We start from the raw sequence: 24140 nt of genomic DNA on the forward strand, positions 1-24140 counted from the left end.
CCAGGCCCTGCCGGGCGGCGGGCGGGCAGCCACGGACACGCTCCCTCTCGCTCGTCTTAAAAGCGTGCCTCCTAACGTCGCTGCTGCAGCAGCAGCTGCCCGGCCGGCACCGTCAGCCGCCGTTCTAGGAAAAACACTGAACCGGTGGTGACGGTCTTGCCGTGACGGCTAGAGGTGACACCAACTTTGAAGGAATTAAAGTTTGCCCCTGGAAACTGCTTCACATATTACATGCAAAGAGTCAGCTCTCAAAAACAAGAACACCCCCAAAAACCCAACAACAACAACAACAAAAAAACAAACCACCCCCCCCAAACCCAACAACAACAAACAAAAAAGCACCACCCAAAAAACTACAGATGAAATTCTGTGTTTCTAGGACATTGCTCTAAACATGGGCTGTTCGAAAGCTAACCTGCTTGTAAGTGAAAGAACTATCCCGATGCTAATACCTAGAAACTAACTGCAGGGATTTAAACTTTCAGATTTCGATGTTCCTGTAATCCTCCAGACTTCCTTGCTATGCAACAGCAGTGCCTGGCACGGCAGACTCCTAGCACTTACATTTTCAGATACTGGTATGTACATTTTCCTGGGTAAACAGCCGAGAGGTGTGCTTCCTTCTGCTCTGCCCCACACCCTTCGCGCCAGAGCTCATCCAGCCACTACAGCTTCGTAAATCTCTCACTGAAGCGCTCAAACACTTTAGCAACAGCTAACACTTAATTACATATGCCAGGATTACAACATTTATTTCCTGTTGTTCTCATTAAATTTTTTTCCTACAGGTAAGCGAAGAGACCAAAGGGCATAACTAACTAGTCAAACATTGCTTGAATTCCTTACTCTACAATGACACTAAGCAAAAAAACAAAAGGGGGGGGGGGAAGGAGTCCTTAAAAGATTAGGGCTTTTGTGACTTGATTTTGGAAGCTCTGAAACACCATCTGACCTGTAGTAAACAGCTTTTGTTTGGCGTTTCCCAGGTTTTTGAAACAGCAACAGAACTTCAGAGGGTCTCTGGTAAGAGACAGACTGCCTGGAGCAGTTCAAATGCACACCTGTGTGTACACATGCAAGGTGAGAGCAGAATAAAGCCTGTATTTGCAATAAACACTTTAGAAGTTCAGTAACTTATTCCAGAAAAAAATGGGTTTGAATTTCAGCATTCAGAGAAAAAAAAAAGTTTTCTGGTGTCCTCCTTCCCTTCTCTAAACGCTCACTTTCCTCACCATCTGTGGTTCCCCCTGTCCTTGTTTGCCTCCTGAAACTGCCTCTCCACTCACATTTGCACCTTTTTCCCTGTCCCACCTTGTCAACCCCAAAGTCCCAACTCACAGAAGGCCAAAACAGGGAAGCTCCCTGCCAGCTTACTGCCAAGGCCCGTGAAGCCACTACCCTTTTCTACACCCACATCTTCCCAGATTCATTCATGTTAATCATGTTCATTTCAGTCATCTTCATGAAGATGGCAAGATCATGAATTGACACTGGGGAGGTTCTGATTTGACCCAAGGAAAAAAAAAAAAAAAAGGAGGAAAAGAAGAAAAAAGACTAGAAAAAAAAGACTAGAAAAAAAAGAAAAAAAACCACCTCCTCTGTGACAACCCTAAGCTACCCGGTCTGAATTCAGTCTTGGCCCTGCTTTGACCAGGACACATTGGACTAGAGACCTCCCCTGATCTCTTCTGTGGTGATTCTGTGCTTGGGGTTGGGAGCTAGCGAACCTGTAAGGCTAGTACTCATTTAATTCATCATTCAAACACCTTTTAAAAATGTTCTTTGGCATGCCCTTCCTAGCAACTTTACCAAATTTGGCAGGAGCTATACATACCTGAAGTAGGACTAAGAGGAACCAATTTCACTCTATCTTGTGTATCTTGCAACTCAAGATAAAGATCTGCATACCCATCTTTTCTATTATAGTTGTATTTGTAGTATGTCCAGACTGGGAGTTTCTTCTGTCTTTCAGGAATATATGGACAGCAGTTCTCAACTCAGAGAGGCTGATTTCAGTAGTGAGGTAAGAACGACCATTCCCAAAATACTCATTCCCTATCCTCAACCTTCCTGCACATTCTGCTACTATTGTACCAACTCATCTTGTGAATGACATCTTAAAATTAGGAAGTTTACATTTACTTAAGTTTTTTGCTGTAACATTTTTCCTCACCTTTCAAAATACTAACATGATGGTATTTTTGGAAGCCAAAGGACATAATGCCTTTCCCTACACATGGAATTGCTAATTTCAAGATGTTTTCATGATATTAGCAAGAAGTTTGACTTTAAAAAATTATTATTAAAATACAAGTACTGTTTTGAGACACAAAATGTCTCATATCAAACTTTGCACTGAACAATTTCTTGAACAATTTCAGTGACAGCCCATTTGCTTTCAGAGCATGTAAAGAAGTACAACTTTAAAACAAATAGGTAAACTTGACTTCAAAATGGGGTCAATTAAAACTGAATTACCCTTGAGCACAAGGCAGCTTTCTAAAGCAATAATTCACATGGAAAGGAATCAACTGTAATCAAGAGACATTTTCAGCATTTTTACAGAGAACAATTTAAGTTTCATCTAACCTGAAGTGCTCCCAGCTTCCTCAAAATCAATATTTCCAAGGTGAAGGACACCAGCCACTACTCTAAAAAGATCAAGTTTTTCTGCATCATCCAGACCAATCTTTTTCATTGCTGTGCACATTCTGTTGAAATCTCCATGATCATCTAAGAGTGGATCCTTCAAAGAACCTGCCTTGAGATACTATAAAACAACAAGATAAACCAAAAATTCAGTAAGTGGTTTACGCAAATGTAAGCCATTATTTCCAGTCAAGAATAAACCATAACAAAAAGCATAAAAGAAGCATGCCAAACTAAGTAGAGATTAGAGCTCTTCATACAATACAGGCTTTGCAAGAACCCTGATTTATTTTAATTTGTTGATACTTTGAAGCATGATCTTCAAAATTCAACTTCAAAGCAAACTTCAAAATATCTTCAGAAAGCAGAAGTTGGAGAACGTGACAGCTAAGGACAGGGGAATACTGGATAGTGAGCAGTGGAAAGGAAGACTTTGGCGAAGAGAGTTATCCAAACATTTATAACAGAGGAGTGCTTCTAGCCCCTAGCAGTTGAAAGACGATTGAGGTCCTCGTAATAGGATGACAGAAAGTCTGACAGGCCATGGGAAAGGAGTATAGGACAAATCAGAACTGGAAGAGTTATCCCTATCCTAAAGAGACTTATTTAGAGAAATATACTTGTTAATGTTTGCTGGTGATTAAGAAACAGAAAAGTCGTTTGCAGTGTTCTATGGGTTAGAAGAAAACCAGCTATGTTTTAAAAAGCCAATAGAACATTTTGCTGATTTTCCTAATTTAAATACATCAAAAGCCATTTTAACTATTAATGGGTTTAAATAGTAGATAGTAACACATCTGCATGCAATCAAGAGACTAACTGAACATGCACAGACTGAGCTATGTTTTTACAGTTACTTTAAAATGTTTTCAACTAAAAAGAGTAATTAACTTTAAGTAAAAGGCTTGTCAATATCAAATAAGCTAACATGATTTTTATCAAAACAAAACACCACATGCATCTGAAAAATTCACTTCACACAACATTTAGACACATCAATAAAATTAAACTACATCTTAATTATGTAAAATGATCACCTCATCTTCCTGATAAGGAAAACAGAAAAATAATTTAAGTATTAATTGACTATTCCAGCTACTTTTATTAAAATACTCTTAATATTCTTCATAGAATGACAGAGCAAATATAAAATCTCTGATTTAAAAACCTGAACAATGCAGTATATTTCCTGTTTAAGTGGCTAGACTAGGTTTAAATATCATTGAAATTTGATCCTTTATTAAGCCTTCAAATTGACATGGCTGTAACCTACAGGTATTATGGCATCATATGTTCCACTACTTAATGTCTAATACATACTTTCAGAATTATTCTCTCAGTATGTTTTGATTTAGACAAACACTTATTTCAAATTAAGTCCTTTAGAGGACACATTTTATGACAGAACACCCACCTGTAAATCCCATCAATAACAGAAGATTGCAAAGGTTCATCTTCCAGTAGCAAGAATAAGTGAATGTTGATACTTTATGCCTACATAAATGACCAACTTCACTACAAATCTTCATTTAAGGCAAATTAGGTAAACAAGAGGCAAAATCTCCCAACCATCTCTTCGTCTATATGCTTGACGAGAATTAAGTATCTACCAGCTTTCTGCCTCACAGTAATACCAAATCAGCATTTCTGTATCTCACGCTCCACCATCCCTGATTATAGAAAATAGCCTACATTCAAGCAAAAGAAATTGGCATTATGTGCTCAGTATGACAACATACAAACACTAGAAATCCAGGAGTAGACTTAACAATGTTGACTTGAGCAGAGGAAGTATCTATACCATCTCTCACAGCTAGCCACAAGCTACGTACAAGCTTAAGCCAAAGTTCTCAAATCTATAAGAGATGGCCATGGCCATTGAGGGAGAGAAGCTCGAGTGAAGTTATCTTTGTATTTTTCCACATGTATATGCAGCTTGCCCTGCTACTGAATCACAAGTACAGATTTGATTAAGATTTGAAATATCTTCCAGCTATACTTTAGGTATGAATAGATGAAAATTGTATTAGAGAGCAGAGTGGAAGTTTAATGAAGTGTTTAAACAACTTCCAATTGACATATACTATTAATTTGGATTAAATTCTTTAATGTCCTCATGTGAAAAAGCTCAAAGGTTTAAATGCTACAAATTCTGGTCATTCCAGTTTTAAAAAATGTAAACAGAGATGGAGAAAGAGGAAAGAAGTGTTTTGAAGTTTCACACTTTCTTCCAGAAACTGCCATACTCTGCCATAAGTAACAGTTCATAGCAAGGGGACAACAAAAAACCAATAAAGAATGCAGTATACTGGGGAGGCAGATACACTTGTGCTGGAAGTGAGGTGGCACTAATGTTTTATAAAACAGTTTGGAACATCACTTCAAAAATCCAGACAGTAAAAATGGCTCTGGAAAAAACTACTGCTTCTGACCTATTCCTTGCAGTACTAAGATTTAAAAAGAAAATTACAAGTAGTCTTGGATAGATTTTTGTTTTCCACAGAACACAAGCTGCATCATTAAGTGTTGTATTATAATAAGAATGAAAAGGAAACAATTTTATATACTGTTCCATTTGGGATTTTAAGGTGCATGTTAAAATGTTTTTCTAGGACTGAACTCGAAAACCAGAGTTTGGAATATAACAGCTTTGACAGTACCCATTTAGACCTATAAAGATGTGTAAAATGAACATTTCATTCCACACTGTAAAACCATAATCATCATTTTGAACTCTTATCTGCATTAGTTAATGATATAAACTAACTGAAGATACAAACATACCTCAGGACTCTTGCGATTTTGCAAAATCTGCTTGTCTGTTTCTTTGGTAGCAAAGTATCTGGTACAGCCTCGATTTAAATACTGTAACAATAAAAAAGTAGAAATTTATACTTAAAGAAAGAAATAAGGAAGATATATGCTTTTATTTAAGGCTTGTTCTACATAGCTTGATTTAATCATACGATAACAAAAACACAGTAGGTATTCAGAATTCATTCCTTGAAAATGTATTCATTTACATCTACAAAATTACAGAGGTGCAACGGTAACAGACTTCTGTTGAAAGCTTCTTGATTTTGACAACTAAAATACTTTTTGACACAGTGGGATATTCATTTTGTTAAGTCCCACAATGTTTTCTTAACCTTTGACTCTACTAAACCTATTAATGGAGTCTGGGATTACAGAAAAGACAATCGAAATTAGGAACCACGAAAATAAATTTTCTGGCCTATGCGTAATACCAAACTTTACTAATTGTTTCCTCACCAGTGAAATATTTCTATGGGTAGTAAGAGACATAGCATATTAAAAAGCTTGAGGAGTATTAAAAGCTTATAACATGGTACAAGCAGAAGCCTAATTCAGTATCTGGCTTCTGATAACCACCTCATGTTGGATAGGAAAGGGAATAGACCAGGCATTCAGATAATGACTGACACTTCCAGCAAATTGAGATCGCCAGCTTTTTCTTTCTAATTCGTTCAGCTGAAAGTAAGAACTCTGTCCAAAAGCTTGGACAGAGCCCTTTGTCTAAAGGAAGTGAACTGATTCTTTGCTCTAGCCCGTGAACAAAGGAGATGTTTTCAACGAGGTGAACACAGATAATTCTATATTTTGACTAAAATTTATATACAAAATTCTAGAAAATAAAATATTCTTCAAAGCATTTCTATCAGCAGAAGAAAACTAGGTGACAAATTTAATATTAAAACAAAGTGACAAGAAACACTGTTCAAAGTTAGTTTGGTGTTCAACAAAATATCAAAAAGTATTTTTTATCAGCCAATAAGAATGCAAAGCCCAGCATATTTTAAACACAATATATCCCTGTATTAGAGTATTAGTAACACGATCCCAGAAACTGGGGATGGGAAGTGAAAAATGTTGTACTTTTCAAGAAGGGAGTGTGGAAACTTATCTGACAGGCTAAGAATGTGAACCACCATGGTATTCAATAATAACCTGTGTAGGAGACATCTAGTCACAAGAAAACGCATTTCATTTGAAAGCTAAAAACTCAAGTAAATTTACATACTAAATCTAGGAGAAATTATATTTTTAAAGCACACAAATACGCTGCTTGAGGTTATCATATATAACATCTAAATACCATTGTAATTTATTTTTTTTCCCCAGGGGAACTGTGGGGGAAGGATGAACTAACAGAGAGGTAATCCCCATCAGCGTTGCTGAAATCCAGACAACAGGTCAGGCAGGTGCAGCCAGTGCAGTTGCCTTGGTTCACAATGCATGGGGAGGAGATTACAAGGGATCACTTAAATCAAGGGGAAGCCAGCCTACTGGGGGAAAAAAAGAGCATTAAGTTATCCTTTGTCTTTTATTATTGTTTCACTTCTGTGAAAAATTAGAATTACCTTAGATTTGAGATAGTCCTGTTTTCAAGTGAGTGCAGCTCAAGAGAAACCAGGCATTGAGCAAAACACACTTGAGTGTTAGGACCCAAGCTAGCCCTAATTTGGACTTTGACTTGATAAACTACAATGCAGAAGACAAGTGGCACAATAGAGCCAATGCAAAACTGTGTCTTTAGGGATAGACTTTTCTAAATAACCAATTTAAGAGTATTATTTTTTTCGTGAATGTTTTTCTTGTCCAAAAAATTAACATTATTATCAAAACACTGATCAATCATCAAACCTTGCTTACTATAATATCACCGTCTATTATTAGAAGCTTGAAAGATGGTATTTCCATGAAATTTGAACCAGCAGACATACAGTTAACAAAAAACCTGGTAAAAAAAGTGACACAAGTGTGATTATTCGGAGCCGTTTTATCATAAAACCCAAAGCAGCAAATGAGAACAAAGAACACGGGAAAAAAATAATCCTGACAAAAGCAATACAAATTTAGGAAGAAAATTAACCTTTTACAGTTGTTTTGGGTTTTTTTCCTAAAAATTTCCTATGAAGTTACTTCATGAAAGATACTTCATGAAAATTTAGTGCAATATGACTACTAAACTTTAAGTATATTTATATTAATTTACAAACATACAAAGATGAAAATGATCCTAAGGTGTTTGTTTTTTTAATTAAAGATAATCTACTTTAACGTCAAAAGGGAAAAAAAATTATGAAATATTTCAGAATTGTTAACATGCAGAGTGGATCTTTCACATGCAGCAAGGAACTCAGGATTCATATACTAACTTATGGTAAAGCAATAAACATTCTTAATGGAAATGAAAGTACCTGCTGCAAATTTAGCAGAAGTCAAAAAAATTATGTCAGGGTGTGATGAGGCTGGTGTGACTGTAAACTCTTTATAATTGAAACAGGCCAGCGAGTGCCTTCTGTGAAGGCACTCGGGCTGTTCAGTACTATACTGCACCAACCTGATTTTAAGCAGGTTATAATTCTGACCTTGACATCTACAACCTTGTGTGCTCTCATGAGCAGAGTTTTTGATTAAAAAAAAATCCCCAAGAGTGGGCACGCAGCATATTCAGTTCCAGAATTAAAAATCTATTAACTACAAGAAATAAGTTTTAATGGAAAAGTGGCTGCACAATGAAAGTATATATTTGAAAATTTGTTCAAGAGTTTAGCTTTAAACATACATGAGAATATTGCATAGAATAACTGCACAGTAAAGAAGAAAGTTTTGAAAACTAGCTCCATATGATATGAAAATAAATGGTGCTGGGTTTTTTTGGTTTTCTGGTTTGGGGTTTTTTTTTTTAAGTATTGTGTTTGTTGGGTGTTTCAAAAGAAAAGCTCTCCTTCTACAGAACAGAAGCAATTCCTTCTTAATAAGTATCTGATCAAGTTTCCATCGCACAATGGAGTACAAATAGATGAACTATAAGAAGATACAAACTAAATATTTACAGAAAGAATATAAGGTCTATAAAGGCCCCTAGGAACACCTTTGAGGAATTAAGAAAACTTTTCCTAAAATACTGCTGTGGCTTTTAGGGAGCAAAATCATCTAGACACCACAGTACAAATGTATGATGTGCACGACATGAACTGCAGCTCTGTGCCCGCTTCCTGGCTCATCACTAAGCAGACTGACTTGGCCAAGCCAAGAGGCAGCAGCAACATGTTCTGTCACCAGTGTCCACCCACCTTCCCTACACCGAGTGCACTAATTTAAGTGTCACCTATGCAAGCACTGCTTTGCATAAAACTAGTAGGAGCTTTGTATCTTTAAGCCTTCTAGCTCTCTGCTGAAAACCAAGTAGGAAGACACACCAACAAAGAAAACTATTAACACAGTAATGTAATTCTTTGTTAGCGGTGCTCCTCACCCCGTTTAAGATCAAGGAAGTCTAAAAAGATGAGAGTCAATTAATTTATATCCTTGTAGTTGTACGTGCTTTCCAGGGTTGTGTTACAAAAGCCTTTCGAACCCACAGCAGGGATTTGGTCCGTGTATTTTAGAGATACACAAAATTCTGCTTCCATGAGATTCCAAGCCAGGCATAAGCCAAGAGACAGTGGAGACAAATGACAGAACACAAGCAAACAACTGACCAGTATTTACCAATAGGATCTGATTTGCCAATATTTTTCTTTTCAGTGGAGGTCAACAAAGCACATGGTGATATTTGTAGGCATTTACAGTTCAAATGTGATTGGCAAAAGGAAAAGAAAAACAAAACTAACCAAAAACCTACCGATATATTTATACATAATTAAATAGCAGGAATAAATGAGTGAAGGCAAAAGTCTTCACCTTACTAGTAAAATGGTGATAACAGTGTAAGACGTGAATAGGCTTAGAAGGGCCTTGAAAGGGACAGCAAAAGCTTGCTTTGAAGGGAAAGAGAAGGGACAATCAGGAAAACAATGAGAAACAGCTGTATCGGTAAAGGTGCACTGGTTGGATGAGAGTTCAATAATATTCGTTCCTCAAGAAAAAAAATGACTGCAGTAATTGAGATTTAACCACTGAGAAATTAAAAGAGAATTTAAAAATAAGGGAAATGGGGTTGGAGTCCCTCAGGCAAACAGAAAACAAAATAGAGAAAAAATTTTGACTCACAGGAAAGGAAAGAAAGCAAAAGGAAATGTCACGTTATTTGTCAATCATTTCTGAAAACAATTCAATGAAATCTGAACATAGAGAAGGGCAGGAGAAAGAAGGAAAGCTGGAGGAAAAAGTTAACAGTTAAACTGAAGTAGTAAAACTGCTCAGTGGAAAAATGGGAGGAAAAGAATGCAAGAACATAATGGTAGGACAGAAAGCCAGCCTGTTTGTGGGATAGCTACTAGAAACATAACACAGAATCAGGGTTAATCAGGAGAAACCACATAAACTCAGAAAAGGGCAAAACCCCTAAAAATAAAGCATGGGGAGAAGAAGGGAAGGCAGTAAACAAATCAGAAGTCATAAAAACAGGCACACTGGATAGAATTAAAGGGCCCACACTATCCAATTGCTTGTATTCAACCATGACCTCTGCTTCACCCAAGGATTTTATGTTCCTTTCTGAGTTGGGATGACACCACTGTGTATGCTATTTACAAATATGGATGTACATTGCAGCATAACTCACTATTTCATTCTCCCTTCCTTTCCTAACAACTCCTAAAATTCTACTCTGCTTTCTCCCTGCCACTGAACATTAACCTAACATTTTTAAAGAAGTATGCACAATGATTCGAGTCTTATTTCCCCTCTATTTATTTTAAGTTCACTTTCATTTAGGTATAGTTAGGAGTATTACATTCAGCACTGATTTTATGTGTATTTTATTGGCTTCTCCATTACTTGACTGACTGGACCAGTAACAGGTTGTGGAAAGATAGCCAAAACTCAGAAATAGTAAGTAGCCCACACGAAAAAATAAATCAGGTGAAGAAAAACCTAAGAGGGAGGATCATGTTTAATAAATAGAAGTAATCTTGGCAGGAAGAGCTGAGCATGGGCTTCGGGTCAATCAGACATAAAAGGGGGACCTTTCACCTGAAAGGGACTGATGAGTGTTATCGTGTAACGTGGAGTGAACAAGAATGACAGAGGAGAATGATGAGAGGAACAGGAGAGACTCAAAACTGGAACAGTACAAATGAGTATGGTGTGATAGGAACAAGGTGCAACAGAGTAGAAAAGACAAGTGATGTGAAAACATGTGGACTGGAACAGAGAAGCACAATGTCCTGGTTTCGGCTGGGATAGAGTTAATTATCTTTCTAGTAGCTGGTACAGTGTTATGTTTTGGGTTCAGTATGAGAAGAATGGTGATAACACACTGATGTTTTCAGTTGTTGCTGAGTGGTGTTTAGACTAAGTCAAGGATTTTTCAGCTTCTCATGCCCAGCCAGCAAGAAGGCTGGAGGGGCACAAGGAGTTGGGAGGGGACACAGCCAGGACAGCTGACCCAAACCGTCCAAAGGGATATTCCATACCATGTGATATCATGCCCAATATATAAACTGGGGGGGAGTTGGCCTGTGGGGGGTGGATCGCTGCTCAGGAACTAACTGGGCATCGGTCAGCGGGTGGTGAGCAACTGCATTGTGCATCACTTGTTTTATGTATCCCAATTCTTTTATTACTATTATTGTCATTTATTATTGTTATTATTATAATTATTCATTTCTTCCTTTCTGTTCTATTAAATGGTTCTTATCTCAACCAAGTTTTACCTTTTTCCCCACTGGGGGGGGGGGGAAGTGAGTGAGCAGCTGTGTGGTGCTTAGTTGCTGGCCGGGGTTAAACCACCACACACAACCACCTTGTCACAGTGGTCCGATCCTCGGTGCGAAGCGTAAGGGAAGAATAATTTAAGAGAGAGAATCGTGGGACAAATCCTATGTCCTCCTAAACACATGGTTGGAATAGGAAGAAATAAATGCAGTTTTCAGGACTTAAAAGATGAGTTACCCACAGAACAGTTAGACTACCACCAAGAAATTCACCCTTCACACCTCCAGAAGATCCCATAACAACATTGCTACCCGCTGGGTATGCAACAGGATTTTTTTGGAAAAAGCAAAGATTCCTCAATTTTAAGACATAGAGAAAAAGTATAGGAAATCTTCCAATAAGGAAAAATGACAGGCAGCTTTATTTCAGATTCAAATAGATTTAACAAAAAAAACCTTCTGATTTTTGTAACAGGAAAGAGTCTGTCAAAGATAATAAATACAGATTTTAAGACCTATATGAAAAATCCATGTATGGCAATATGAGAAGCTTTACAAACACTGACTCTGATACTCACCCTGAAGTTGTCAGGAGAGCTTAGGTACAGTTTTTCTCTAATGTCTTCTGGAGCACCAGCACAAAGCCTGTAAAAGATATGGTAATTCCTCTCTTCTTTGCCTTGCACACAGATCCTAGATTTCTCCAGAAGGTAATGTGATACAAATCCACCAACCACCGAGTTCTAGGAGAAAAAAATATTTTTCTGATTATCTGAATATTTTTTGGATTATTTGAGATTCAGAAGTTTCCAATTTACATTTGTCTGATCATGGCTCGCTCAACGGACACTGCTCCAAAGGTTAAAATATATCTACACCTAACACATACTGAGCATAGAAAACAGTGCCTTTACCATAACTTCTCCCCTCAGCTCATGTATTGCATATACACAGATTCCTCTTAAAAGAAGGGCCTGCTTCACCCCAACAAGCATAAATCCTTGGTAGAATTCCAGTAGTTCCTGCAAGAAGCATTGCTACAGCCATCCTTACACTTTTTGGACGGCAGTAAGTGCCATTACTGGGCTACTACAAGCTTCTCTAGTTGCATTTCACTGAGACTCTTGCAAAGGAGAAGGAAGGGTTAAAATTAAAGAATACATATTTGGGCAACATCTTAGGCAGACTAATTACGAGAAAACATTTTGTTTCAAACACTTGCACTTCTTTTATGAGATGGAAGTCTGACAGAAATTTCGAAAGCCATTTATTATCTGGCCTATGGTAAAATTCCTTGTGTCTAAACAAATCTTAATAGTAAGGAAATTCCTGAGCTTATGGCCCTTACAGCAAGTAAGGAGGGCTTACTGACTAATGCAGTCATTCAGGAGGCCCCAGTCTGTACTTATATTTCTTTGAGAAATCAGACCTAATAAGGTCACCATGAAGTGAAGTCTTGTGAAGTATATAGTCTTGTAAAAAAGGGGCTCAAGTAAACAGGCTGATCTTGCCCTGGAAAGCCAAAACAGGCTTTTAAGCAGTTTCTGAAGATACTTTGAGTGCTATTTGCTTCAGCTGAAGCAATTAATCTGAAACACCATTTAAGTGTTGACAGGTAAGTTGACAGGTCATGAATGCATCATTCCAAGTAGAAATTTGGGTCCTTTCCATAAGTTTATTAACATGAACTTGACCAGCAGATAAAGTCCCTCTCCCTTAAAAGAATTTAGCTTTTTACTATCTAAACTATTAACCAAAGATCTGAAGTTTAGTTACAAAACTGAGGGATGAAAACTTAGGAGAAGACCACAAGCTCAAGACCAGATGATAAGCTTAAACTCTGCAGGAAAGAACTGCAAGAATTTGTTTATGTCCTCAATCAGAAAGATGAGGAGGCACATACATAATCTCTACAAGAATCGTCGACAAAAGTCTTGAACTTGGACATGCTGGACAGCTATACAGTCATCCTTAATTGTGGAATGTGTGTATGCATATGCTATCCAAGCAAAACTACACCCAAACAAGGAACATTTTTCATAAGCTACGCAGTGAATAGTACTTCTGAAAAAAAAAATAAAAAATCCCTGACTCCTGTCACATACATAATAGTAATGTGAGGTCCCCAAATTTTATACAAATACATAAAACCATCAATAATTCATTTAAAGTATTAAAATACATTTATATCTGTTTATATCTAATATGCAACTCACACTTATTTGTACATTAAGGAAATGCATAAATACTTAAGAGCAATTAAGTTATTCTTTAGACATGCCTTTTTTCAATGAAGGGAACAATTTTTATTCTTTTGTGCATGGAAGCAATTTTCCTACTGACTTGACCCACCATCTTCCAGTAATGACACAGTAATGTGTGGCTTTGGTTCTCCTTTCCAGGTGATAGAATACAAATCATATCTGTAAAGCAGGACAGTAGCTATTTGGTGCAAGATAAATAAGTCTATTCAGCCTACTTCCACTCTAGCACTACCATTTTATGGCAAAAAAATCAACACTGGTTATCTGGATCAAAATTCCAGTACCTTTTCATTGAAGTGAATTTCTACAAATTTCCCAAAACGACTGCTGTTGTTGTTGCGAACAGTCTTTGCGTTTCCAAAGGCTTCTAATAGGGGATTTGCTGTTTAAAAAAATTAAAATTTTTAAAGTGTTAAAATTTGATCAATAAACTACCAAAAAGAAAGAGAGAACAAATACATACTAATTATTCAGTGAACTTATTGGGCGTAAGGTTTGAAAATTAAAAGAAAAATATTAGCTATTAGGAATAATCAGTTTTGCAAATTGTACTGGATATACTGTGGTGGAACTTACAATGAAGTACTTAAATATCACATAACATTGCAAAGTATTTGAATAGATACTGTAAGAAATTCAGAGACAAGCACTGAAAATTATTCAGTGATATTCGTCTATAGCAAGTAGGTAAATAACTGATACATAAACTATATGACACAACACACAATTTGACACTTCCCAATGAGTTGTTACTCATAAAATCTAAACTACCCACTTATCCCACAGACAAAAGTGCCACTTAAATGTCATGCATGCAGCATGTTAGATTGATTAGGGAATTAAAAAAAATGTATTAGAAGAGTGTGTTGATTTCAAAAACAAATTAAAAATGCCTTTTCAAATTAGGTCAATTAAGTGATTGAGTGATTTTATTTTTTACCGGCTGCAGTTTTCAAGCGCCTTAAAACACATAAAGAAAGAGTGGCAGCAATCTAAAGCATGTACATATATATATCTCTCTCTACACATCATCCACAGTTTAAGCAGTCTGAAAATGCCTAGTAGTTATGAAACACAAGGCCTCTGAAAGACTGCATTTACTAGCTCTGAAGATCAAAGAAAACCGATTTACTGAATCACAGTAACAATAAAACACTGAAAATATGTGCAAGATCTTTTAAAGCTTTTAGCTAAAAAAATATGCATTGGAAACTAAGCGAGCAGAAACTCAGATTTAAACTCCACTGACAGCCATCTACAAATCTGGTCCTACAAAAATTAAAGAATGAAGGAATAACTACAATGATTGGATAAATTATAGATGATAATGCATGATTTAGTAGGACAACATCAGCATTACCTTTTCGGGTTTGGCTAGGTTTTCATTTTTTTAATACTTACAGCTTATGAAAATGCAAATCTGACTTTCAAAACTGACTTCTTAAGAGATCTTTGATAGCTATTCAGGTATTCTACATAATATTAAAAGTTTTGAAGAAAATATTATGAATAAAAACAAATTGCAAGAGGTCTTTCAGATAGGTTAAAGGTTCCTCTAGTAATACATATGCTGTAAGCATGCTCATTAAAATTGTGCCTAAAAAACTTCAAAATTCATGCATCAGATGCTGGTTTAGATTAAAAACCCCAAGCTTTTCTAAGAATACCTACAAGTACCAATTAATTTTATGGCATACTGCGTCAGGCATTATCCAACTCCTGGCCACTTTCCGAGTTCCTTTAGCACACAGTGGATTTCACTAAGGAATTGGTTTAAGCAAACCTACAGCAACAAGAGATTAAAGCCTGCAGTAGTTCCAGTAGAATGATCCAGTGGCTTGAATTGGAAAACAGAAAATTTAAAGCAAAAGTAAAAATTCTTGGTTTAAGAAAAAGACAGAGAGTAATGAAATTCCAAAATAAATCTACTATATGCTATAGAGGACTAAAACTGATATATCGAGGCATATTAGATTGGCTGAGGGTTGGTTTTTTTTGAGATATTTATATTTTCTCAAAACGTTATTTTCTGTTCAATTAGCAAGTGCATGCAACATTAAAGAGGCTCAACTGGATGATCAACGCAGTCTCTTCTGAGTTTGGGAGCCTATTATAAAGATAGACACAATGAAAGCGTCAATCCTAATTATGTGCTTTCTGACAAAAAAGACCTAACAGAAAAATTACCTAGAAACTTAATTTAAAATAACTTCCCTGCTTTACCTGACTTTCAGAACTTTATGGTGAGGAGGAGGGATTACTCTTTCCTGGTACAAACAGATAGTAATGAGAACATAACCTTGTCCTTGCAGATTTCATACAGCATAAAATCCAATCTTGGGTACACATGTGTGAAGTTCAACTCAAACACACACTGAAACATTTTCTAGATCAAGGACTGTGACACTATACTAAATAAAAATAAAGTGAATCACAAATAAAGATTATGTTTTCAGAATTTAGGATCAAGGTAAACTACTAGTAAATGATGCCCTAGGAAGTCTGATAGTATCTCCATCCTAGCTTTTATTTAGTTACTGTTGATTGACATTTCAAAATTGAATAAATAAATACATAAATAAAAATTAAACCATCAGCATTTTAATTCAGTTAAAGAAAATTCAATACCTTCTACAATTCTATCATCAATATCTTGGCCAGTGCCATAGGATTCTGTCAAATACCTGTAAAGCAAGATAAAAATATCAGTATCTTTCATGTGTCAGGTTGCCTCAATTCAACAGGATTTTGCATGACTCTGTACCATACTTACTAACCATTTACTAAAGGGAAAGCATATTTCTTACAAGTTCCAAATACCTATATCTTTTAAAATAAATGCAGTTTGACTTTTCTTTTTTGTTAAAACAAAAATATTTTTGCAGACTTCAGATTTTTTTCAGTACTTCAAGACACGCTAGAAATTTCTTCTAGATGTGCATATGGAAATTACACTTTTATACAAATATAATGAAACTATTACTGTACTATCTGTATTTATTAATAACCTTAGTAAATGCATAAGGTTTCATATTTATTTCCTGAATTAAATACTGTTTCCATGCATACAGCTTCTGTGTTTGTAACTCTCGGTGTTAATAAAAATCCCACATGGAGACAGTGAGATAGGAAATTGCAGGTGCATAATCAAGGTAATATTCAACTTAGCAACTGAAGAAAGACTTTGAAAATAAATCTGTAACATACTTGCTCCTAAGTGCAGCTTGCTTTTTTTTTTTTTTTTCCCCTGCGCACAGGGCATGCTTTCTGGAAATTCACAAGTAAATCTGGGACAAGTTAAAAACAGTTCCTGAAAATGGGGCCTTCCAAAAAAAATTTAGGGGCACTAACAGAGCTGTATTAGTACCTTTTGCTTTCTGATCACACAAATGAAAAACCTTCCTGCTTTTAAAACTCAATGTTTTGTACACGGACTTCATGGGGGCGAGTGGTGGGGAGAAGTAGCAGCAGCAATATTTGTCTGCCACGTAATCAGAACTTCCTTTGCCATGAAGCAGAAGAATAACCTCCTTTGAGAGCATTCTTCAGGAGATGCTCTCCCAGTGCCTGCCATCTTTTTTTTACTCTTATCAGGATCAAAGTTAGGATGTCCCCTGTAAAAATCATTACCAGCATCTTGCAGTAATTCTTATAGCTATCTGTTAAAGGTTGCACAGGGGCAGAGAAGAGCAGTATGAAGGACAGACAGCTATGACAATTCTCATGGGATGTGGAAGATAATACCGCTGCTGTACATACATATTAGAGAATACATGATGTCAGGGAAAAGGGAATTAAAGATTTATACTGGGAAACAAGGACAAGACAGGGAAGGGAGCATATTCACACTGCCTGCACCACGCTTCCCTGGATAATCAGGCCATCTATGATATAAATGAATTTAATGGAGCAGTGCTTTCCAGTTACAGTTGTTCCAGAGTGATATAAAGCTGCTACAGTATAAAGCAAATATGGTCAAAAACGTTCAAATAATATAAAAGGAAGCAAGGCTGATATATATCAGCAAAATGACCTCCATGTAGTTTAATATGCTTGATTTAGTATTGGTCATACGTGAACATCAATAAATAAATAAAACCCATTATTCAATCTTATTCTATAAATTAGGGTAAAGTATATTACAGAATCTCTGCAGTGACCTCAAAGTCAAGAGTTAAAAACCCTGGATGCTTAAGCAAACTAAAGAAACAAAGACAAGGAAAACACAGAAATGCACATTTATGGCAAAACCAACAGTGTCTTGCAAGACACAGTTAAAATGCCTAGTTACGTTTTTATGTACCACAATACCAGATGTGCAATACCATAATGACTGCATCATAAACCATAACTACTACATGATGTCACTACAACCGAGTTAAGGTTTCTGTGAATATATAGCCATTTCCGTATGTTACCATGTCAGCATTTAAGTTTAACCCCATGAATTTCTTGTATGAAAGTGTACGTAGAAGTATCTTACTGAATTGTGGCTTAAACCTACTGATTACTTTACAATTTGCTCTGTCTGTATGTCAACCAAACGCATCAACACAAGAAATTCAGTGAATAACTTTAGTCCAAAAGCACAAACCTCAAAACAAATTTAGTGTTTTCTGTCTTGCCAGCTCCTGATTCTCCAGAGACTATGATGGACTGACTCATCTTGAGCACTTTCATGTCACGGAATGCTTTATCAGCTTAAAAAGAAGAATACAGTAAACATGACAAAAATTAATATTCAGGAGAGTTGCAAGTATAAAGTCAAGCTACAATACGAAAATTAAAATGTAACATTTTCAGGAATAAAAAAGTAAATCTTTACAATTGAGGGCATCACAACTTATTGAAGTCTGTTTCGCTTTAGATCATATTATAGTTGCTCACCCTCAAACACTGACATGTAAGAGCTTAAAGTCTTTCAAAACAAAGAGCTACTCAACTATATCCAGGACAAAATAAAACAAAACCCACCACCTAGAACTAAATCTCTTGAATTAAATGTATTTACAAAATTGTAACCAATATTACTTTAATGTGTCCTTTAAAGAGAAACTTTCAGTTGCACTTTGTAATATCTGAGACAAGGAAACTTGGAAAAACATGGGTAGTTTTCTTGTTATGCAAAAGGTACTAAAACCCCAGCTATTTATACTTTTGATTACAAAAAATAATGCAACACGGTGAGAAGGCTTTTAATAAGTCAAAGGTTGATTTGTAGTTTCCAATTTTTTTTTTTCTTAAACAAAGTGACTGAAATCAGGTATATCCCGTAAATAACATTTAAATGTACTTTCTGCCTGTAACACAAGCATATAAAAAGAAACAGTGCATGTGATCTGGCAACGCAATAAAAGGCAAAGGAAATCACCACACTGAAAGACAGTGCCAATCATAATTATGTCATTCTTCACTTTTAAAATCTGAACTTTATTTTTTTTAATGGTTGTAAATTATATTTAAACTGCTTAGACATAAAACAGTGGAGGTACAGAATAATAGCAACAGGGTTGCTAGGGTTGCTAATTTCCAAGTTCTCCAAACTGCATATCAAGGATGAGAGGTTTTGCAATTTTAGCAATGAGTGGTTTTAATTTAACAGTTAAAAGCAAATTAATTAGTTACAGGTGGCATTTTGTGTGTAACTGCAAAGTATTTAATGTTTGTTTTGTAAAAGACAAATACAGACTCAATACATACCAATAGCAAAAACATGTGGTGGCAACGTTCCAAGTGATCTACCCTGGTACTTTTTAATAGTATCTGAAGAATAAAACTTAGGTATATCAAAATACGGATTCACTGCAATAAGAATGTTGGCTACATAGGTCTGTGAAAATAACAATTAACAGAAAACTATTAGCTGGTATCCAACCAAATCGTTAACAGCAATTTTCTATTACTATTGAAGACCATAGCCTAAGTATAACAATTACATTTAGAGTTCTCTCCAGTTAATGCAGATACAAGAACGGATACGTTTTCAGAGTTCCTCTAATTACCTTCTCAGGACTTCTATGAAAAAGCACTTCTCAGGAGAATTTCCTAGCCACTGAGCTGTGGAGCATGTCCTGAATTTGACCTTTCACCCAATCTCCTTTTAAATTATTTCCTATTGTCCGAGTTACTGGATCAAGGATGAGACACCACAACCTCCTCGTCAAAAGTGAATAAACTAAGCTCCTGGCTAGCATAATGCACTCTCCTCCAGTGAGGACAACAATTTTTCAGTATCTAACGGAAGCAACTCAGCAGGAAGGACTGACAGAATCCGGCCTGGAAACGCGCTCAAACCAGGCAATAAAAGCATTCAGCCGAGAGAAATTAGCTATGGCTGCTTCCACAGTGAGAAATACAGAATGCAACTGTACTCTCACAGAGAAGGAATTTGAGAAGAATCTCAAACCCAGACTGCTTTTTACCTTTCCATAGGATAAGGAAGACTGAAGATAAGTTTTTTAAGGTTTCTGAAAAAAAACCACCTTTCATAGCTTGGTTATAATGGCCAGATTACATGCAAGGAAGAACAGATGCCTGAATCACAGAAAAAAAGATTTTCAGGAAAAGGTCTGAAGAAAAGCAGATAAACCTTCAGCTTGAAATGCTTGTTGTTACTAAGCATATCCCTAGACAACAGAAATTTGGACACTATCATGGTATGTTGATAGAAGGCTGGATCAAACACAATATATGAATTTTTTTAGATGTTTCTATTTTCAACACTTATTTCACTGAAGGAAAACATATGCACAGAATTCTTCAAGAGCTGCAAGAACTAACATTAGTTTTAGTGACAAGACAAATACTGTTAACTAGCATTAAACAAAAAGCAAAAAGAATTTGTTGGTTCAAACTGTATCTTAAAGTTACAAGGGAAAGGTAGTTAAAATATAAATCAAACCTTCCTCACCCCTCCCCTCCCCCCTGAAAATACACCTGCTCAAGACAACATATTAGTAGTATTTGTTTAAAATAAAGAAAGGCTTTATGAAGCTAAATACTACCCTACCTCATAACCAGTTCAGTTTTAGAATTTTACTTCCTTTGAGGTTTTTTTGCTTGCCTTTTTTTTTAATTATTATTTTTCCAGAACAGTGTTCAAATGGCCTTTTTTATTTATTTATTTTAAAGCTGGTGTTTGTTCTTGAGCCATAAAGAATTTATAGCTAGTAAAATTAACTGCAACAAAGGAAAACAACTATACTTTCTTTATGTATATATACATATATATAAAGGTTTTAACTCCAATTAATTTTAGAACAGTATGCTAACACAAAAGTTGATTATTTTTACACAGACACTTAGAAAATATGTAGAACTGTTTCATATTATCACTAGCCAGCTTTCTATTAGAAAAAAAAAACAAGGAAGAAAGAAACTGTTATCTTTCTACTATTTCACAGCTGTCAGTGTCCGGGCAGATGGCAAGGACAAAATGTAATTTAGTCAGAATTCATTAACTACAATTAGGCAATTTGATAGCAATATAAAAGATTAAGATGGACATCTGAGCTAGGAGGTGTCAAAGACGGCACCTGTTTGCTTCGTTCAAAAATAATGAAGAAAGAAAACCATCTTTGTTAACAGGTACTCTACTGGCAAACTAAGTTACCTGAAGGAACAGACCTTTGTGATACAATGTTGTGCTATGGTTGCACATGAACAGTCACCTAGAGAAAAATCTACTGCTCTGCCTGGTAGAAATCAGCTAATATTAATGTGATTAATGTGATTCAGATCTCAAACAAGGTATAAGATGGAAAGGAAAAAAAAAAAAAAAAGGCGGCCTAAAACCTCCTAACCTTCCAATGTTACCACTTCTGTTTAGTTTCTGTTATAGGAAAAAACAGAATTGGAAACGCTTATTTTGTTGATTATTTGAAAGGACATCTATCATTAGACTGGTTGTCATGACACGTAATACTTACATAAATTCTGTCCTTACTGTACCGAACTTTGATATTGTGAAGGAGAGTGGCCTCATTTAAATACATAAGGGAACCTGCAAGTAAAAGACAATTGTATACCATTAAGAGCTCAGGACTACTTTGGTGTACAGCTGAAAAACTAAATCTTAGGAGTAAGGAGAATTTTACTTCCCCTCTCTTTCCTTACAGTTTAATCCTATCAATGATTTCTTTATACTGTGTTGAGGCATAACTGCTGACTCAATATACGCTTTAAAAAGCATAGAACTGCTCTTTACTGTACAACTGGAGTTACAGAAAGTTGCTCAACAAAGTGTCAGACTCCAGGAGTCTCAACACAGGCCCTGCTCAGCATGAGCTCCCTTTTACCAGCCTCAGACAAACACGGTGTATCTCCAACCATGCCGGCCCGTAAGCACAGAAACTGGTGCCTACCAAAATCGCCAACTCTTTCCTTCCTTCCAGCTCCCCTCTCCAGTCTCGGCCACAGTATCCCCAGGGTAATGCCACCTAACTGATGTTTAGAATAACTGCTGGCTCCTAGTGATTTTTAGATGTTTATATTCACTGATTCAACTGAGAAATACTGTCTAGAGGCGGCAGCAGGCATCATTGCAACACCAGGCACCAACGCAACCTTTTGTATTTCAATTCTGAATTTTGTTGCTACTAGGCCTCCTCAAAGAAACTGTTAGGGGAAAAAAAACCATTAACACAACAATACCTAGCTTTATTTTTCTCCTTAGCTTGTTAATATAAAATAACTGAACCAACTCTGCTGAAATGTTACAAGGTGGCCGCTGAAGGCAGCGAGCGGGCACCCACAGAAAGCTTCAGGCCGTATGGGTTCACATTCTGGCAAAGCTGGTCCTTGTTTTCAGCTGTAAAGCACTGGAAAGTCTTAGCAGCCTTAATTACAGAGGTCATTACCAGTTCCCATTGTAACAATATTAAAAACAACTGAGGGCACTACTCGCTACACAGTCTGCATTTTCAAATATGCTCAATCCTCTTTTTCACACCACTTAAAATTCAAATGCACAACACTATTTTGTCTAGTTACAACTGACTGACTACCATACTGGTAAACCTTACCGTATTAGCACCACTTAAAAAGTTGTATACATCTGACTACTATGCCTGTAATTGTAACTGCTACCCCGCACCTCACGTGAGGGCCACATATGTACCTCTCATCTATAATGACCAACAAAGCTGTTTCTCAACTTGAACCAAGTTGAACCGATGCCCTTTCTCAAGGGCTCCAGCAGAGAAAAATGCACTCCAACTTATTTACACAAATGCGCAAGAAGGGCTGCTGGTTCTTAGGACCTTAAGTCAACCTGCCCAGCCACCTTGCCCTGCAAGGACGCCTGAAGCTCAGCAAGCAGCTCTTAACATCTCCTTCAATGCTCCTCCTGCTGAACCAAAAGATACTGGCGAAGGATAACACAAGCTTCTCAATAGCATCTGTGTTTTCGTTTCCAATCTCGTTTGGAATCTCGTCTTTCGTTTACCCTTCCTTCCACAGCGGACCGAGGAGTGGCTCGTGCCTCCCACCACCTATACCAGCTCAGCGTGAGGCACAGGCAGGTTCAGCAGCTATTTCCAGCCTCCCTCTCGCTTGCGTAGCTCCACTGAACAACAGCCCTTCCTTCCATTACATGACTAAATACAGCTTTGCTTCAAATGGTTGGCATCGTTCATGCTTCTCAAAGGACCCTGCAACTTCTGGGTTGCTTAGAAGAAAGCATCCTCCTCCGCAAAATCCCTTGCGCGCACATCCCCGTGCTGGCAAAGGCACACGAGGTGTGCTTTAGCTTTACGCAAAGCAAAATCTCCCTTCGGATCACAAAGGCCTTGAAATCGGGCCCGCGCACGACACTGCCGTGAAGCAGCAGGCTGGCCCCAACCACCATGGCCTCTCCCCGGCCGCCCCAGCAGAGCTACGTAACCGCACGGTCGCCATTACGTGAGGCAACGATGGGCAGGCAGCCGGCGCTGCGCCGCGGGCCTTCTCCTCCTCCCCTCCCCAGGCTCACCCAGGCCGCTCCGCGCAGCCCAGAAAATGGCGCCGGGACCACAAACCGCAGGTCTGCCTCCACAGACCTTTTTCCACCTTCACCTTTTTTTAACATGGTCATCCCAAGACAAAGAGACATGACGAGGAAATGGGCCACAAGCAGAAACTCCTGCTTGCTCTAATCAAAGTTTAAAATCTCCTTCTCCCCCTGTGTATGCTTGGGGCGAGGGTGTGGGGGCAGAGTGTTAACATTTGAAGTTTGCTGATTTTTTTTTAAGTCATTTGGATTCTCAGTATTGAGTTCAAAAACTACTATATAGTAACTGTCTACATACGCTTAAAGAAACGATCCTCTCCCTCGACTATCTTCATAAGAACCTCTCAGAGTTTGTGTTATGTTTTAAAGGGAACAGTCATCAGTTAATCATCCTAATAAAGACTTGGTAAAGTCTAAACAACAAAGGACCCCAGATCTCAGTGCATCCCCAGTAGTCTCTTAGCAAGTCCTTGTTAAAGCAGTTACACCTGCAGACTCGATGCATAATGGGAGCTTGCTCCCCGAGGGAACGTCGAAGCCTTCACTCAAGACATGTAAATTAAGGCTTATGTCAGCAACTTCGAAATGCATCTCATTTAGAATAAATCCTTT

At 37.1% G+C, this 24140-nt stretch overlaps 1 protein-coding gene across 4 annotated transcripts in view; it reads right to left on the reverse strand.

The window, feature by feature from the left end:
* MYO6 (myosin VI) overlaps window positions 1-24140 on the reverse strand; it is a 79599-nt gene that overhangs the window by 46742 nt on the left and 8717 nt on the right. For all 4 annotated transcript variants that reach the window (XM_010565766.1, XM_010565768.1, XM_010565767.1 and 1 more), the window contains exons 3-10: window positions 21469-21542; window positions 19241-19370; window positions 18135-18240; window positions 16169-16224; window positions 13825-13922; window positions 11855-12019; window positions 5434-5514; window positions 2590-2770 (exon numbers count right to left, since the gene is read on the reverse strand). In XM_010565766.1, the coding sequence (XP_010564068.1) occupies window positions 2590-2770; window positions 5434-5514; window positions 11855-12019; window positions 13825-13922; window positions 16169-16224; window positions 18135-18240; window positions 19241-19370; window positions 21469-21542 (891 nt within the window). The remainder of the gene's footprint in view (window positions 1-2589; window positions 2771-5433; window positions 5515-11854; window positions 12020-13824; window positions 13923-16168; window positions 16225-18134; window positions 18241-19240; window positions 19371-21468; window positions 21543-24140) is intronic.

Source organism: Haliaeetus leucocephalus, unplaced genomic scaffold (assembly GCF_000737465.1).
Source record: "Haliaeetus leucocephalus isolate CR32 unplaced genomic scaffold, Haliaeetus_leucocephalus-4.0 Scaffold195, whole genome shotgun sequence".
NCBI lineage: Eukaryota > Metazoa > Chordata > Aves > Accipitriformes > Accipitridae > Haliaeetus > Haliaeetus leucocephalus.